Source organism: Parambassis ranga, chromosome 19 (genome assembly GCF_900634625.1).
Source record: "Parambassis ranga chromosome 19, fParRan2.1, whole genome shotgun sequence".
NCBI classification, from domain to species: Eukaryota; Metazoa; Chordata; class Actinopteri; family Ambassidae; genus Parambassis; species Parambassis ranga.
In genome coordinates, this window is record NC_041039.1 from 18,954,231 (window position 1) to 18,971,446 (window position 17,216).

General features: G+C 43.4%; 1 protein-coding gene across 4 annotated transcripts in view; it reads left to right on the forward strand.

Annotated features, from left to right (window-relative positions):
- The window catches only part of peak1 (pseudopodium-enriched atypical kinase 1), a 73,074-nt gene that overhangs the window by 51,332 nt on the left and 4,526 nt on the right, over positions 1-17,216 (forward strand). For all 4 annotated transcript variants that reach the window (XM_028430190.1, XM_028430188.1, XM_028430187.1 and 1 more), the window contains 3 exons: positions 2,448-6,007; positions 11,050-11,297; positions 15,353-16,176. In XM_028430190.1, coding sequence (XP_028285991.1) covers positions 2,583-6,007; positions 11,050-11,297; positions 15,353-16,176 — 4,497 coding nt within the window. In that variant the 5' untranslated portion in view covers positions 2,448-2,582. The remainder of the gene's footprint in view (positions 1-2,447; positions 6,008-11,049; positions 11,298-15,352; positions 16,177-17,216) is intronic.

The window sequence follows — 17,216 nt, forward strand, 5'->3', positions numbered from 1 at the left end:
CTGAAACGGCTGACTGTTTTTGGGCTATGTATTTTGGGTGTTGCTGGCTACTCAAACACACAGTGTCTTTGAGTGTCACAGTGCTGTCCGGTTGTGAATAATATTGTCTGAGTTACAGCCACTGTTTCCTGTGAGGATGCAGCCCATCGTCTGCCGCCCATTGCGAGGTGGTCAGCAAAGTTTAATTCACTAGTTCCTCCGTTATTGTGTCTTGTCCCAGGACAGGGTGTTGTCATGGTAACATCCTTCCGTACAGGATCTGAGATCCATGACTACAAGATGACTTACCTGTCCCAGTTTAAACCCTTCAATGAGTCATAGCCTCAGCTTTTATTGATAAAATGCAAGGATCACTTCATCCATAAAAGCACAAAATCATGACACACTTAGGTGACTAAGATCGTATTTATTTTGTTAATGAATTACCAGAACGGATGCAATGGACAGTCAATATTTAATTAAAGGCTCATACTGATTACATCTCTTCTTTAATGTATGCTGATCTCTTCAGGAAGTTGTAAAATGTCTGAGAGGTCCTTTGGATTTATAGCCATAGCCAAACAATACATAAGAGCCTACTTCCCTGGTCAGAGATATCTCAAACTATCTGGGCGTGTTATCTCCCAAAACCAACACCTTGCTTAATAGTATACAGCCAAGTATTGTAGAAGAGTCTTTTGACGGACTTTATACATCACCAGACCTGAAGAAGCTATCAAACCCCAGCTAACAGACAGAATATTGCTTCAGCAAAGAACACTTAATCAAGTTTTTGTTGGCAGAACGAGAGAGCGTTTCGAACTATTGATTGGTCTGAATGGGGGGGGGAAAGGTTTGATATTTATCTAAGACTATCATGAAGAGCAGATGTTGGTAACATAGTTCTTTTTCTGTTTATATTGTGGGATATGTTGATTTAATTTTCTTTTATTTGTACTGTAGATAATCTCTAATGTCCTGTCATTGTGTGCATTGATCCCAGTCAGTTCTTGCCTTTTTTGTACTTAAATTATCAGATAATTAGGCACTTTTGGGAAAATCTGGGGTTCAAAAGAACTAAATATTTCTGCTTCTTTAGCTTCAAGTTATGTGACTTATGTCCGGTGCACACTGGACACATAACAGTCAGACTTCTTTGATACAAAACACAGGTCAAATAACAGTTTGATTTTAATTGGTTATTTTAGCAACACACCACTAATTATCCACGGATTTGATGTTAATGTAGTCTTTGAGAAGTTGTTATAATTGGCTGTGAGAAAGCGGGACTGGTCAATCGGGATAAAGCACATTTAAATGTTAATGGGTTTTCTTTGTTTTTCCGCCTCCATTAGACTCATGATTTGCATAGAAGTGGGGCTTAAACTCATTTAACAAGTGTTTCACTAAGATGCTAAATCCCATCCTTCCTTCTACTGGATATATTTAACAAATAGCTAAGGTCCAGTTAGAACACGCATAGATACATGGGGAACTGTGTGCAATATAAAAAGTCTAAAGCTATGACGTGGTTGGTTGGCTGAGAAAACAGGATGTGTCTCAGATGTATGCAGTGCTGCTGATAACCAGAGACCACGCTTGCATCCAAGTTTTGAAATGTCAGCCTTTGTTATCTTTCTGATTGAATAGTGTGATTTTTTTTTTAATGCCAGTTCGGTTGGTGGGTGGATTTTTTGGCTGCCTTCTGCTGAGAGAAATGACACTATGGCTGTGAGGATCACATGTCAATTTTGTCTGCATTCACATCCAATTTGCAAAGTTTGGACACTCATGTCATCAGTGGGGCAGATGGTGTTGAACAAACTTAAACCTTTTTCTGTATTTGGTGTCAACAGACATCAGAAATCTATATAGCTGTTTCAGTAGCTGCATTTTTGATAGAATGTGAAGCCACTAATGCGTCACTTTTCTTCTGCTTTCTGATTTTTGAAACCTTTTCCTCTACGGCATTTGTCAGACCTCAGTACATGTGAACTCAGCTGTAACACTTGATTTCCATTTTCTATGTAACTGCTGCAGTTAATAGGATTTTGGACTTTAAAGTTTGGATTCTGTGACAGTATCAGCACCTTCATCTCACTCAAGACTGCCTGAAACAGGAAACGACAACAACACGGGGCAGTAATTCAGAAATAAGCTCCCTTAATCCTCTTCACTTGTGCCCCAGTGCTTTCGGGTCTTGCAGGTCCATTTCTGGGTTAGGAGACAAATCACTGCCCTATAGGTTAGAGTGGCTTCTGCATAGAGAAAGTTTGCCACCTAATGGAGACAATGCTGCACTGCCTTCCTGAGTTTCCTTTTTTTCTTCCCTCCTCCTGCCCCTGTGTTATCTCTTGACTTCAGTTCTGTGTGTTATTGAATTGTAAGAATTTCTTTTTGTATAAATTAATATTAGGATTAGGCAAACTAATGTTATCTGTGTCTTCCTCTTCTTTTGTCTCTTGCAGGTCCAGCGTCTCCTGTATTTGAAGATTGAGTATTATCCATCATTGTTTTTCTACAGTCACTTCCTGTAGCCTGCAGCTTTATGGAGGGGTTTCCTGTCCACTGACCCACTAGGCTGCCTTACTGGACCAGCAGCAATGTCAGCCTGCAGCACTTTCACCGAGCACGTGTGGAAACCAGGCGAGTGCAAGAACTGCTTTAAGCCTAAGAGTCTGCACTGTCTGGCTCAGAGTGGTGGGGGGAAGCCTCCCTCTGAGCAGAGGCCTCCAACAACACTGCAACAGAATCCACCTCCTACTGGGGCCAGGGCAAACCCTAACCTCTCAACCAACCCACAGAGGGCTGGCAGTGGGTCTGCTCGATCAGGACACTTCCGTCCTCCAGTGGCCAAGAAGCCAACTATTGCCGTTAAGCCCACTATGATGCTGCCTTGTTCCTCTGCAGCACTAGATTCAGATGGAAACCCACAGCTTCCACCAAATGTAATAGAACAAGGCAAAACGTCAGCCTTCACGGTTTGGAATCGCAATGGGCTGAACCGTAAAAGGCCTGGTGGGCCCAGCAACAATAATGAAGGGGAGGATGGCAGTGAGGAGATTGAGGGGTATGGTCAACTTAGCCCGAGGACACTTAGTGGAAATAATAATAATAGTGGATTGACAGATGTCCTTAAGGAGATAGCTGGTCTGGGGCCTGGCCCTAGCCCAACACCTCTTTCTGGCTCTAAAGACTTATTCTGGGGGCGAATCAGTAGTTCATACAGGCGTTCCTTAGAAAGAGGCCTGCCAGCGTCAAGCTGTCTGGCCATGGGAAGCAGCAGTAGTGGTTGTGTTGGTGTTGGTGGTGGCGGAGATGATGGTGGTGGTGGTGGTAGTGGCAGTGGCAGCACTGCACACAAACGGGTATCCCTAAGTGATAGCACCCAGATCATCAGCACAGAAGGTGGACGTTTTTGCTACCCAGAATTTTCCAGTGATGATGATGATGATGAGGATGAAGACACTGAAAGGGATGATGATGAACATGAGAGCTGGGATGAAAGTGATGAAGAGTTACTAGCCATGGAGATCCGTATGCGAGGCCAGCCGCGGTTTGCAAATTTCCGTGCTGCCACACTGTCTCCAGTGCCCTTTGCTGCAGGGAAGAAGTGGAACACTGTGCCACTTCGTAACCGCTCGCTACAGCGGATTTGTGCAGTGGACTATGATGATAGCTATGATGAGATCTTGAATGGATACCCCTCAGTGGATTCCAATGGAGCTCCTCTTTCCTATGGGCCATGTGACATGCAAGGCAGCGGTTTCCTGTCAAATTCAGAGTCTACCACGTCTCCAGATTCATCATCATCACTACCAGAGGACTCTCGAACAACTTCCAGTAGTGGGAGCAGTGCCCACTGTGCCCTTCGAAATGGCTTGCATTCTCCCACTGCTTATAAGGCACCTGCCCCCTGCACTTCTCCACTAAAAAAGGAGCCTGTCAACAGAGCACTGAGTCCACTTAAGGTGGCAGAAACACACAAGGCTGTCCTGGCTATTAGATTAGAAGATCAGGATGGCAGAGAAGGCATGCCAATGCCACAGGCCCTTCCTGGTCAACCAGTCACTATAAGTTTTAGTCCCACAGAGGAGCAAGCCAAACCATATAGAGTGGTAAATCTGGAAAAATCACTGATCTGTAAGCCTTACACTGTTGTAGATGTGTCAGCATCAATGGCCAGTAAAGATGAACAGATTCCAGATTCTTCTCCAAAACCCAAAAATACATCAATGCCTTCCAGCCCTACAACATTCTGCAGCACTCCTTTAGTCCAGTCCCTGTCTCCAACATCCCCTCTTTCCCCATCTTCTCCTGCAATGCCAACATCACCAACATCTGTTGCTCTGTCAAGTAGTTCTCGAAAGAAATCTGGCAGCATACGCTATCAGGAAGTGTGGACATCAAGCACAAGTCCTCGCCAAAAGATACCTAAAGTGGATCTAGGGGTGGGGAGTAATGCTGGTCCCTCTATCCCTACTCAACTCTGTAGTCACAAGTCAGCTCCCACTTCTCCCATTGCTGGATTGTCTTCTTCCCGAACTGTACCTGTGAAATCCCCTAACTTGTCAGAAATCAAGTTTAACAGTTTTAATAATGCAGGCATGCCTCCTTTTCCCATAATTATTCGAGACGAACCCGCTTATGCCCGCAGCTCCAAAAATGCTGTCAAGGTACCTATTGTTATTAATCCAAGTGCTTATGACAACTTAGCTGTGTACAAGAGCTTTTTGGGTCTTAGTGGCGAGCTGCCACAGGCAAAAGTGGTAGGTAACAGGGTAGCCAGTCATACTTATGAAGAGATAGGATCTTCTGAGAGTGTCCAGTCCTCCTCAACAGAGAAAACTGTTTCTGGTAGAGGCACGTCAGAGCGAGCCTCTTTCGAGGAGACAAAGTCTCCTCTAGAGCCAATGTCAAAAGCACCACATTTACAACCTAGAACCACTACAGACTCTAGCACTGTTACAAGCACTGTGATGAGCTCCACTGCTGGGGCCCTTTCTCCCACTTCACCAACAAACTCTCCTGCCAGTCTTGCCATTACTGCAAACCTTCCTAAAAGCAGTCCTACTGCCAATATTGTTACACACAAAGATGACACAGGTGGAGATACTACTAGCAGAAAAGACGATAATACAGGTTTAGCTTTGTCTCCTGGGACAGTTGTAAGCCATAGGGAGGAGGCCAGTGCAGTGCTTTCACAGATTGTGGCCTCCATCCAGCCTCCACAGTCTCCTCCAGAGTCACCCTCAGCACAAACCAAAACTTTCAGTTCCGAAGAGCTGTATGCCCTCCCGCCTGACGCCATGAAGGAGACCCTCACACGACCGAAGTCTCTCTTTTCCACAGCTGATGGCTGTCTTTCTAAGCCAAAGAAGGAAACACCTTCAAAGGTTCTGTCTAAATCCCAGAGTGCCTCTGCTGCTGTCCCACTGTCCAGCCCCCGGCCAGAGCCCAGTGCCCCGTTCCCCCCTCCAAGATCTACATCTTCTCCCTACCATGCGTCAAATATCCTCCAAAGACATTTTGGAAACTGGAGCAAGAGCTCTGCCTCCAGTTCTCCTGTACGGCCCAGTGAAGGCGAAACAAGTCCTGGTGGAGAGGGGAGACGTGTTTCAACAGAAAGTTCAAAGCCTAAACGCTGGATCTCTTTTAAGAGCTTTTTTCGTCGGCGAAAAGATGAGGATGAGCAGAAAGAGAAGGCGGAGAGAGAAAAGGAAAAGGGCAAGCTAGTTGGGCTAGATGGAACAGTCATTCACATGCTTCCACCACCACCAGACCAGCATCAACACTGGTTTGCTGAGGCTAAACCAGAGGATCCAACCCAGAAGCCAACTATTGTCTTCACCTACAAACCAGACAGTGGCAGTTGCCATGGTGACGGGGATGGCGAACTACGAGTGGAGGAGTGCAGGGAAACTACACTGATCACACCTGATGGGAACAAAGAATCTAGACCTATGACCCCAGAACAAACACCACCCTCAGACACAGCTGGAGGTGACCTCAACAACAAGGACTTCAGGTATTTGTCCAATATTTTTTTAATGTATTTGCTTAGTCTAAAAAATAAAAATGTGGATTTATTTTGTATACAGCAAGTTCAAGAATACTAACCAAACTTGATGAGAAATACAGCGTATGTAGCAGCAGAAATAATTAATACCTTAAACCTCACAATCAGTTTTAATATGCCTTTCTGTATTAAGCTCATATTATTTCATTCACACATGTGTCCTTTTCTAATTAAACATTTTGCATGCAGTGCAAATAATACCATTGCTTACATGTATTCCCTTTAGTGAGCTCATGGGACTCCCTAAAATGAAAACAATCGACCTTTTGGCAGCTGCTGATTCAGAGGTTGCTTCTTCATCCCAGATACCTCATCAAAGATTCTAGTGGTGTTTGGTGTTCATTTTGTATGTCGTCTTGGCTGCTTGGCCAGCAGACTACATGATCACCCAGTGGGATCTCTCATGAATTACCATCTATTAGTTGAACATCAGGCCCTGTGCTCAGGGGTTCTCCCTTTAGTGATGGACCTCCTTTTCTTTGAAGACTTCCAGCAACAGTTGGATCAACCACAACTTTATGAAACACTGCTTTAGTTGGAATATCCTCATGTAGCTACTTAAATTGTATCAAAGCTTTACTCATATACACTTGCCAGTGTAGTTACTGTGTTCATGTATAATAATTATAATATTTGTCTTTTGACTATTTGCTCTAATTAACTCTGGAGGCAAGCTTCCTGCAGTTTGACTAATGGTGCTACATAATGATAGACTAGATGGTATCACACATTTTCTGCTCTAAATCTTTTTGCTTTTTGTGCCTCAGGGGGAAACAAAATATTAATTTTTGTATACAGCTGTTTAATGGATAATAAGGAGAACTAGTTTCTATGTCTTCAAGGTAAACATTAAAACTACCTTGAATGCTGTTAATGGGCCACAGGTTACATTTCCAGTACATTTGGTTATTGGCTGTATTATCCTGTATATTATTCCTTACTCACCCTCAGGACACAAAATTTGATTCTGGCCTCCTTCTTACAGCCCTTCATATTCTCCATACCTTCTAGGTTGTGTTCAGTGTGCCTGGCTTGCCATCATCTTTGTCTCTTTCATGTAATTTTGCGCTCGTCTCTTACACTTTCCTTACTCATTTTTTCTCCTTGAGCCTGAAGCACTGTGAACTCTTAAATATTTCACTCCTCCATCCTGTCAAACTCGGCCCCATTCTGTCTCTTTTTTTCAGCTTCTCTGTTTTTTTTTCTTTCCTCCTCAAACTTCAGCTCCAGTCATTTTTTCTGTCTTCCAGAAGTTCTTGTATCACTTATGAAAAGTGATACAATTGCATGTGCGCTTGTTTCGCTATAAATATCAGACGTCCGGCTAACACTATATTTGGATGTTCTGTATGTCTTGGAGAGTCGCCATTACACGTTACCCTATCAGTTGGGGCCAAAACCTACAAGTCATTAGTCTGAGTAAAGTTTGCACAGCCGATGTTATATAGCTTTCTAAAACAGGCCAGGCACCGAGTTGATGCTGTGTTTTCCATACCTACTGTTTCCCCTGCTATACTCAGAATAGAAGAGTGGCTAGCTGGAATGCTAAACGCATTCAAAAGAATCTCACCTGTGCTCTAGTCACGTGTTCTTTACACCTTGCGTCACTTAGAAACTTATTAACTAGTGTTGGCTCTTGGATGTCTTTAGTGTGGAGTGCACCCACAAAGAGAACGTTTCCTTGATGCTTATAATTCCTTTTGGTTGTGTTTGGGGAAGACGTGACAAAATGTCTACAGAAGGAATGTGTGCTGGAATGTGACTGTATGCTCCACAGTGTTTTTGTAACAGGTGTTAAAAGGCTAGGAGGCGTCTTGAGCAGATTATCTGTTTGGATTATCTCTTAATTTTAAAATGAGTGACACATAACAGTATTTTTTATTGTTATTGCAGTTTTTAAAATTCAGATTTCATCCCTGCTTCATAAAATGTATCTCCAGATGCATGTTTACCAGCTTGCACTAATTATTGTTGATTGAATAAAGTAGTAATGCTATAAGAAGCTTATTATCTTTATAACATAAAAAGGGTTCCATTTGCAAACTGTTTCTGGACTAGAAACCAGTTAATCTCATATTATGAACACAAATCGTGTTTTGGCCAGTTTGTGAAGGGTTAATGCTGGTGGGCGTTTTTTTTTTTCTGACAGGAAGCAGTTTTATTGGCCAACAGTGGGTGTGCTCTCCAGCACTGGCAAACAAACTTTACCTTAGACAGGTGAGAGCACTCCAAAAGGTAGAAACCAAAGAAGACATGCAGGAAAAGACTTTTTTCAGCAGCAGGGCCACTAGCATTACCTGAGTACTGCTCTGCCTAGTAGAATGTGATTTTACCTTCATCCTTGTAGTCCAGATGGGAAGTTGTGTGAGCCAGTACAGTGGGTAAGACCTGAAATTCTAACCTTTTAGACATTTTTGTTACCTGCTGTGAGGCCGTTGGATTTTATGTTGACTTAGCAGGGAGGAGAGGTTTTGTGATTTGTGATTTTGTGTTTTGGTTGAAAGATTATTCTTTCTGCTACTAAAGCAGTAGCTTTAAAAAAAACTGTGAAATGCACTGAGACAGTTTCATGCTGTCTGAACAAGTCAGGTCCTGACATTGAAACATGCAGCAGCCATAAAGGTATTTATTAGGCCTCTGGTCTTTTGGGCTTCAAACCATTGATGGTTTAGTTCAGAGTAAAATGTCTAGTGGTTGTGGTTCTTGCTTCCATTACAACATTACTGTATGCTGCTGTGTTGGTGAGTCTATTCACACTTTACTTACTCATTGTTTTGTAGTTAGTTCACAGTTTTATGATGGTCCTTTTATTTTAACTGTCTACTTCTGGCAAGTGCTAAAGTGTGGCAGCTTAAAAGCTACTGATCAGTTATGTTTTAGAGAGACACAAAGAGCTTCTGGGCCACCAAGATAGATCATAAGATGTCAGACGTGATGTTTTGCTCAGACGCTGAACCCCAGGGGCAGAAACAGACACGCAGCAGCTGTGTGTTCTTGTTGAGAGCTCCTTTTTCTATCACTTGAGAGAGAAAAATGTTCTACAATTCATCCTTATTATTTACATCTTTCTCTTAAGTGCATGTACACACATTCACTTCCAACCTATTTGGCTGACAGTAGGTTAATATTGCATATGCAGCACAACATAGGACGTGAAACCAAAACTACACTGTGAGTTAATATTGTATGAAAATAAACACCATGAACCTGATCCTGCTCCTTATGTGTGTGTAAAGTAGCACTTTTGTATATCTATAATCTTGGCACACAGGAGAGTTTTAGCACTTGTCTTCACACTTTCTTATGACTGGGTGTGAATAATTGTCCAGCTACTTGTTGACAGAAGAATTTAAGCTCATCTTACCAGTGACTTTAAAATCAAGGCGGCTGGACTCACAACATAGTTCATAGCATAGTCTTGAATTTAAACTCTCAGATGACCTGGGTGAATAAGAGTCTTTGCAGACGTGTGTTACAGTATAATAAACTCCCCTGTCTCTCTCTTGAGCTGTACTTTTAGGGACCTGTCCCTCTCACATGAGTCATTATTATTCAAAGGAAGTGACACATCTGATTTAGGATGTTACAAACATTGCCAACTTGTCTCGCCAATGACACACCTGTGGTTATGTAACTATGTTTGACCTTTCTGTGACCTTTTCCCTTTTTGTTTTGACATGTTTTTGGTATCAAATGTAACCAAGAAAGAAAGTTCGGAGTCAGAAGAGTAAACTACCGTGTAGTATTTAGGACCAGTCACCTGTATGTAGCAGGTAGTAGTTGTGTTTTACAGTGCTGGCTTTAATCTGCTGTAGTTTACAATGTGACCTAACCTGGGTGGCCACAATCCAGGTGGCCTGGGGCTGCGATATCTCAGACAGGTCACATTGAAAGGCTCCTGTTGTAATTAGATCAGGGGTCATTAACAAAGAGAGTCTTATTTACTCTGTGGAAGACTGATCCCATATGGCTACAGTTATATTCAGTGTAGACCAGTACCTACCTGTAAAACTGACTGAACCTGGTGATCTTACTGGTTAGGTGGATATCGTCTTCACTTCATTTTAACTCATAAAATCAAAAACTCTGTACAACTGTCGCTCTTACACCGTGATTGGAGTTACGGTACCTCTGTACAATCTGAGGTCTCACACTGTTTACACATGGGGAGTTACTGTGAAATATGACCAACATTTTTGGCACCTACAGCCATATACGTAGGCATTCCCTAATGAAGTTGCTCTTTTCATTCTAATTGTCAACCGGGGGCAACTTCACTTAAAAACATCCTACTTCTCACTTGTTTTATCACCTCAGGAAGCATTTGTCTCATCAGTTATTGCCTTGACTGCTAGCTTGAAGTTATTCTCAGTACAGGATTATACAAATTTTGTATATCATGGTCACATTTGCAGTGAAACTGACACCAGCATTGTCTCCCAAAACAGAAACTCTTCTTAGAAGTAGCCTCTTCATCAGGACCACAGAAGTGTTTTTATATAAAGCCCATAATTACTTGACTGTAGTCTTTTTGCTGTCACATCACACCCAGCATCATCAATATGTGCAGACATAGATTAAATGTATCTCACCTCCTTAAACACTTCAGTTCATAGGGCTCTTATTATCACACACCACTGTGACCTGCTTTGCCTTTTTTCCTTCCACCTTCCCTCAGGCTCTTTATATGTGCATATAAAGCACATCAGACTTCAAAAGCCCTCCACTCACTGCTGCTCTGTCTTCATCTCTTTCTGTGAAAGATGAAGTGTTCAGATACAGTGAAGAGGGCAATGATTTGAAAGACTGAGAAGAGAACATTGCTCTGTGTGCTTTGTTCATATATTGTGATGTTAGATATCTGTTACACACAAAATGATTGATGACAAACCAAAGCTGTAAAACCACATGTGTTCATATGTATTAGTGAAGCCAGTATTTTATATTTATAACATAACAAATCAACACACAACTTTTCCTCCCATGTGCAGCCAGGTGCGCGCCAGCGCCAGCAATGCAAGAGAACGGGAGCTGCTCGCTGCCGCCTCCTTGCCTGCCAAAGTGAATCTGGGACTGGTGTTCGGGGACGGCAAGGGGAGCCATGCCAACCAGGCTGCCACACCAGCCTCCACCAGCGAAGGCAGCGCCAGCCTCGGAGAGCCTGAGGAGGACGGAAATCACTCTCATCACTCCCACTCTCCAGCCTCCAGCCAGTGCAGCGCCACCTACAGCAACCTGGGTAAGAATGGCAGAATCAAAACAATTCTCCATTCCACAGTTCAAATTAGCAGGTCTGTGTGTAGGATTGTTTTTCTCGTTCTATTTAGCACACTGTATAAAGGATAGATATCACCACCACCAGCACCTCTTTAAGTTTCTGCCATTCGTTCACTTCTCAGTGGCTGGCTTTACTTTTCTCCAGCATCAGCACACTTCCTCATGTGACAAGTCATAATTTATTCCCTGCTAAAACAGCTGGAGCTCAAAATCTCAACAAATCTTGTCATCCACAGCCGGCAGCTTGGTACCTAGAATAACTTGTCATTCTAGCCAGAGGTGGGAAGTCTTTGCCCTGCTGTTAATATTCCTATTCCTGTTGGGATGGAGATCAAATCTCCAGTCATGTTGGTCTGTGTAATGTGTTTAATTGCTTAGAATAGGGCTACACTGTTAAAAAAAACATGTTGCTGCTTTACCACAATCCAAGAACATGACTGATCACAGTACAGCTATTAGTGTCATAAAGGCTTTTATTCCTTTTATATACTCTGAAAATAATAATGTGCTTTCTTTGTTCAATAAATTATCATAATTGTTTGGCAATATTGAAGTCCACTGTGTGGTGAAGGCTCCTCCAGGACCTGAATTATGCATTCTCAGGGCTGTGACTCATTTCCGTGGTAACTCTTCTGTAGAATCCTGTCAAGTATACAAAAGTCTGATGTTTTTTTAGATGAAGCCATATGACATAAGAAAACTGAAAAGTCTTTTCAGTTTCTCAAGTTAAATTATTGTTTTACAGTAGCGTTGAGCCACTTCTGCACCTAATTTGTATGTAATTTGGTAACATAACAAATTCTGCACCTCCCTTGAGAAGTCTGTTGCAAAGTACAGCTGCTGCTCCTCCCACTTGAAATGGCTCAGGCACCTGATAAGGATACCCCCTAATGACCATAATTCACAGATCCACCAGAAACTAGGGTAAGACCTAGGGACGGCCAATGCCCATGCCCCCTAGCTGGCCTGGCTGCAGCTGAGGATCCCCCTGAAGGAACTGCAAAGGTTGTTAGAGACAAGTGGAGACAAGTGGTTTGGGCAGTGGACAGATGAACCGACAATTTCTTTGGATAAACTGGGCACCAGTAATCTATTGTTTTTATCACAAAGAGACAGTATTTAGCAGATTTTTATTGCTGTGTTGTTTCCAGTTTTTCAGTTACTCTACATGGAATCTGGAACATATTCCAAAAAAAAGGCTCTTTTACATTTCCTGCAGCTCATTATTACTGGTTTGTTTTTGATGAGCACAGAGTAAGATCAAGCTTTTGCTACGATGAGTGGAGGAAGAGAAACGTAGGCACAGCTGTCAAAAGTTGCTGCACACTCAAATATAAATCTGTGTGTGTGTTGGAAAGCATCTCTCTATGTTCAAGTGGTTTGTGTGAGAGAGACCAAGAATTGGAAAACAAAGTGATTGGATGGAGAGCGTGGGCTCGTGGAGTCAATTCCATTCATGTGCTTGACACATGTGGACATGTAACGTTTAAGGGATCCATCAGTGTTTCTGTGTCATTGCTGCAATTAGGTTAGGCTCTGTTCATCTGTGGTTGAGAATACTCACACGGGCTCTGTGGATAAATATGTTGTGTTAAAAGCTCCCTGGATGATGCACGATGAGCTGCCTGCAGCCTGATTTTTGCTTTGCTGCTAATGAGAGACCAGATAGGGAGTGTAGGAGTGCGTTTCTTGTTTGTCTGCTGTCAAACATCGCACAGTGCTGTACGTCATTTTTGGCCCTTTAGACACACCCGTCTGCTTTAGAACACACGGCCACCGAGTGTGAAGCCTATTTTAAGTTTCCACATCTATCTTGTGTTTTCAGCCTGTCAGGATTTGAGAAAGAGGATTGATTTGCTCTTCACTTTTGGCTGCAGTCTCTGCTCACACAATTTAGTGAAGAATCACGTTGAAACATAAGTGTCTGTCTCTCTCTCTCTCTCTCACTCGCTCGCTGTCATACAGTATGCACACACTTGTGTTTTAATCAGAGCATCAGGCAGTAGGAGGCAAAGCACTCGCTTGCCTCACTTAGAGAGATATTCTCAGTGTTGGTGGGAGCGTTGAGCTTGCCTGTTGGCGCCAGCGGCTCCTCTCAGGGATGGATGCAGAGGAAAGCTTGTCACTCTGCCTCCCTGCGCAGCTGCTGCACCGCTTTACCTAAAAACTTTGAGGCATTAGTGGAATTGAGGTAGGCTTGTTTTTCTTGTTTTTCCTCCTTAGCTCTTAGTATTCATCTCTGTCATCACCTGTCTCCCACTCACCCCCCAACCTCTCTGTATGTTTCTTTCTATGACACCCCCCACCCAGCTTTTACCACATCTAAAGCCACCCACTCCATTACTCTTGCTTAAATCCTGCTCTCTGGTCCTCTTTATTCTACCCACATACCTCTTGTTGCAGAGTGCGTTTTGTTGCAGCACAGGGGCTGAGTAGTATTAACTCTGCTCAACAAGTTCCTTCATCCTCTTACAAAGAAATGTCAATGAATGCTGTTCCTATCATTTTGAATGCTTTAATATGTCGTTTTCACTGATATTTACATGTAATGTAAGTTTTAGAGCTGTATCATGTACTGTCAGCGATGATATGACTGAACAGTTTTTCATTAATATTTGTTATATGTATCTGATATTTTGCTGATTAAGAGTCCGATTTTAACTAATGGCAGGTTTAATACCTGGTATCTACCTATCTTTATATCTGGTTAAGCATTCTGCAAGAAAAGAAAATGCAATGAGCTTTTTAATGCACAGTTTTAGGTTGTGACACATGCCAGGTGAGTTTAGCAGCAGTGGGTTATAAATGTTCATTTTTATCAAAATTAGGAAAATAATCAAATGATCAAATGATCAATGATCAAATTATAATTTTCATGATGGTAGGATACATTGTACATGGTCGATTATTCAATGTTGCAGGTTGCAACAAACTCAGTCTTATGTAATTTTATTAAGTCACAGCCATGTTGCCGCAATAAAAGATCCCAACGACTGGGCGAGGAGAGGCTCCTGTTTCCTTGGATGGATTACTGCAGATTGGTAGAGGAACACATTAAATATGTTCCAGGAAGGATTACGAAGACTCATTTACTTTATCCCGACTGCTCTCTCTTAAGGCTTCTCTTAAGATAAAGGCAGCATGACCTGCACGTGGGGAGTCACTCATACCGTTGAACATCAGTAGCATTAATGCTGTAAATAGAGAAATGTGTGTGTGCTCATGCTGATGTCTTCACAGGGATGGGAGGAGGAGATGTGACTCTTCCAAGGGATTAGGCTGTTCTGTAGTGAGTTGTGTAGGGATGTCTGTGACCTTCTAAAACTACCATTTCATTTCTTTCCACGACGGCACACCCTCTTTGTTCCTTTCATTTTATCAGACACTTGTATCTGACCCATCTGCCTCCCTGTTCCTAAAGAAACACCGAAGGGAGTCCAATCAACCCCCTCCCTCAATTCCCTCCCACCAGCATCCTAGAAAAATAAGGTCACATCAAGCCACTGATAAACCTGCTCTCCATGCTGCCTCCTTAAGCCTCACTGCAGAACAGAGCTGCAGATTGAGTCGGGCAGCTGGATGGTTGGAGGAACTTGTGCCCAGCTGTCCTGCTCTCTGGCTTAAATTCTCCTGAGGGCCACCAGTTCCCTCACGTGCCGCAGCACACAACCACATGTCAGCAGCTCGACTTAATGAGAGGCAACAAGCCAGTGGGAACTGGAAACACCATGTGACAGAAGCGAAAAATTAAAAGTGCAATCCTTAGGTGAAAGAAAGTTTCAGGTGTCATTTCTTAGTTTTATCTGTTTTTAATTCTGCTTTTTCACATCACATGTAATGGGTTTATCTGTAGACCACATATCTGTAGACCACATATTGTTATATCTGTACAGTAGGTGGAGCTGTACTATACAACCATGAGGCTGTCTGAAATGCTTTTTATGTGTTATTATGCAATGAAGTCTGCTAGTTTGAGTTTTATTGATTCTCATTCATGTTTTCTTTCCTTTCCCCCAGGTCAATCACGAGCCAACATGATCCCACTGAAACAGCCACGACACATTAAAGCATCCAATGATACTTTGGCCTCCATCGACCTGGATGGCCTCGCTGACCAGCCAGCACCTAAAGCCACACCGCCACCGCTGCCAAAGAAGGCTGTTCCTCGCTCAAGTACTGAACCCAGCCTGGGTGGAAAAGAGCCAATCCAGGGGCCACTGAGACCTCGGGCTGAGGCCAAACCAGGGGGCACCAACTTGAGCGTGGCCAACCCTCTTTACGACTTAGACTCCACCTGGGAGACGGCTAGTCAGAGCTCCTCTCTCAGCTCCGAGCCTCATCGAGTCCACGACCACGAGAGTGGCGACTCTTTGGAAAGGCCATCAGTAGCTGCAGCCACCAACAAGGGCCGTCTTACTAACAGCGTGTCCTCCCTGGTCCCCCAACCTGCACCTGCTATGCCCGGTGCCACCACTGGCAAAGACAGAAGGGTCTACCCAAGTACAGAATCTCTAGCTGGAAGGGGTCGCACAACAGGTCGGGGAGCTGCTGCTGCTGCTGCTGGTTGCTCCAAAGCCCACAGACCAGCACTTTATCGAGGGTTAGACAGCTGGGATGAAGTGGTGGGGAGGATCCGGGGGCTCCACACGGACACTCTGCGCAAGCTGGCAGCAAAGTGTGAGGACCGTTTTATGGCGGGCCAGAAGGATCATTTGAGGTTTGGCACCGACAGCTGGTCCCACTTCAGGTTGACCACTGGGAAACCCTGCTGTGAGGCGGGGGACGCCGTTTACTACACTGCCTCTTATGCCAAGGATCCACTGGTCAACTACGCCATCAAGGTGAGACGACTTTTTCTGTGTTCTGTTATCTGACATACTTTTTCAGCTTGTTTATATTTTTCGGGTAGTTCTTTTTCTGGAGGGATATATATGTTGTGCGGTTGTTTCCATCCTTAGCAATAGATTTCTAAAATCCTTGTGCTTTGTTTGTGTTGGGGAATCTCCTCCCACTTCCTTTGCAGAGGTTGCAGAAGGTGTTTATACTGCAATATTGGCACTTAAACTTTGAATCCTGCAGTGCACAACCTTGTGCAATAAAACGTGTGTGTGCTTGTGTTAGTATTTTATTCCTCTTCGTAATAGTTTGAGGGCATCAGTTTTGTCTTCACTATGAGAGAGAGAGAGAGAGAGAGAGAAAGAAGGGAAGATATGGTAGAAGTCAAAGGGGTGGGAGGGCACAGCTTGCCGGAGGAGTTCTGAAGCTAAATACAAAGCAGATACGGATGAAGTCTGCATTATTCACAGGATATGAAACTCTCTGCGCTCCACAGTACTTCAAAGCTTTGCCTTCATATTAGCAGCCAGCTCAAGAGAAAGTCTTGTTTTTGTATGATCCTCATCCATAAATAAGGCTACCAGGAGCATCAGAACACAAACAGGCCCTAACTTCCCAATTAAACTTCCCCCAACTCCTTCATTTGAATTTCGCCCCTGCCTTTCTTAACCCCCGTTGTCGCTGTGTCGCTGTGTCGCTGTGTCGCTGATCCTCCTACGAATGAGATTTTGCATACTGTGATTTTTTTTTTTTTTTTGCTAATTATTCACAATCTACCCTCAGAGTGTGTGTGTGTGAAGTCTTGACTTTCAAGTTCTACAGTATCTCAGCATTTAGGAAACGACAGGGAACAATAAATGATGTAATGATAAGGTTAACCTTGAGCTTTGTCTTACAACTGCTCATAAAACATACCGTGACACAGAAATGTATGCAAAGAATGATCAGCTGCTGGCAGCTGCTGCGTGGAGCCAGCGTGTCCAAACACACATCAGCTGAGCCTGTACATTCCTGCTGAGTTACACTGCGGACTTGAAAGGAAAAT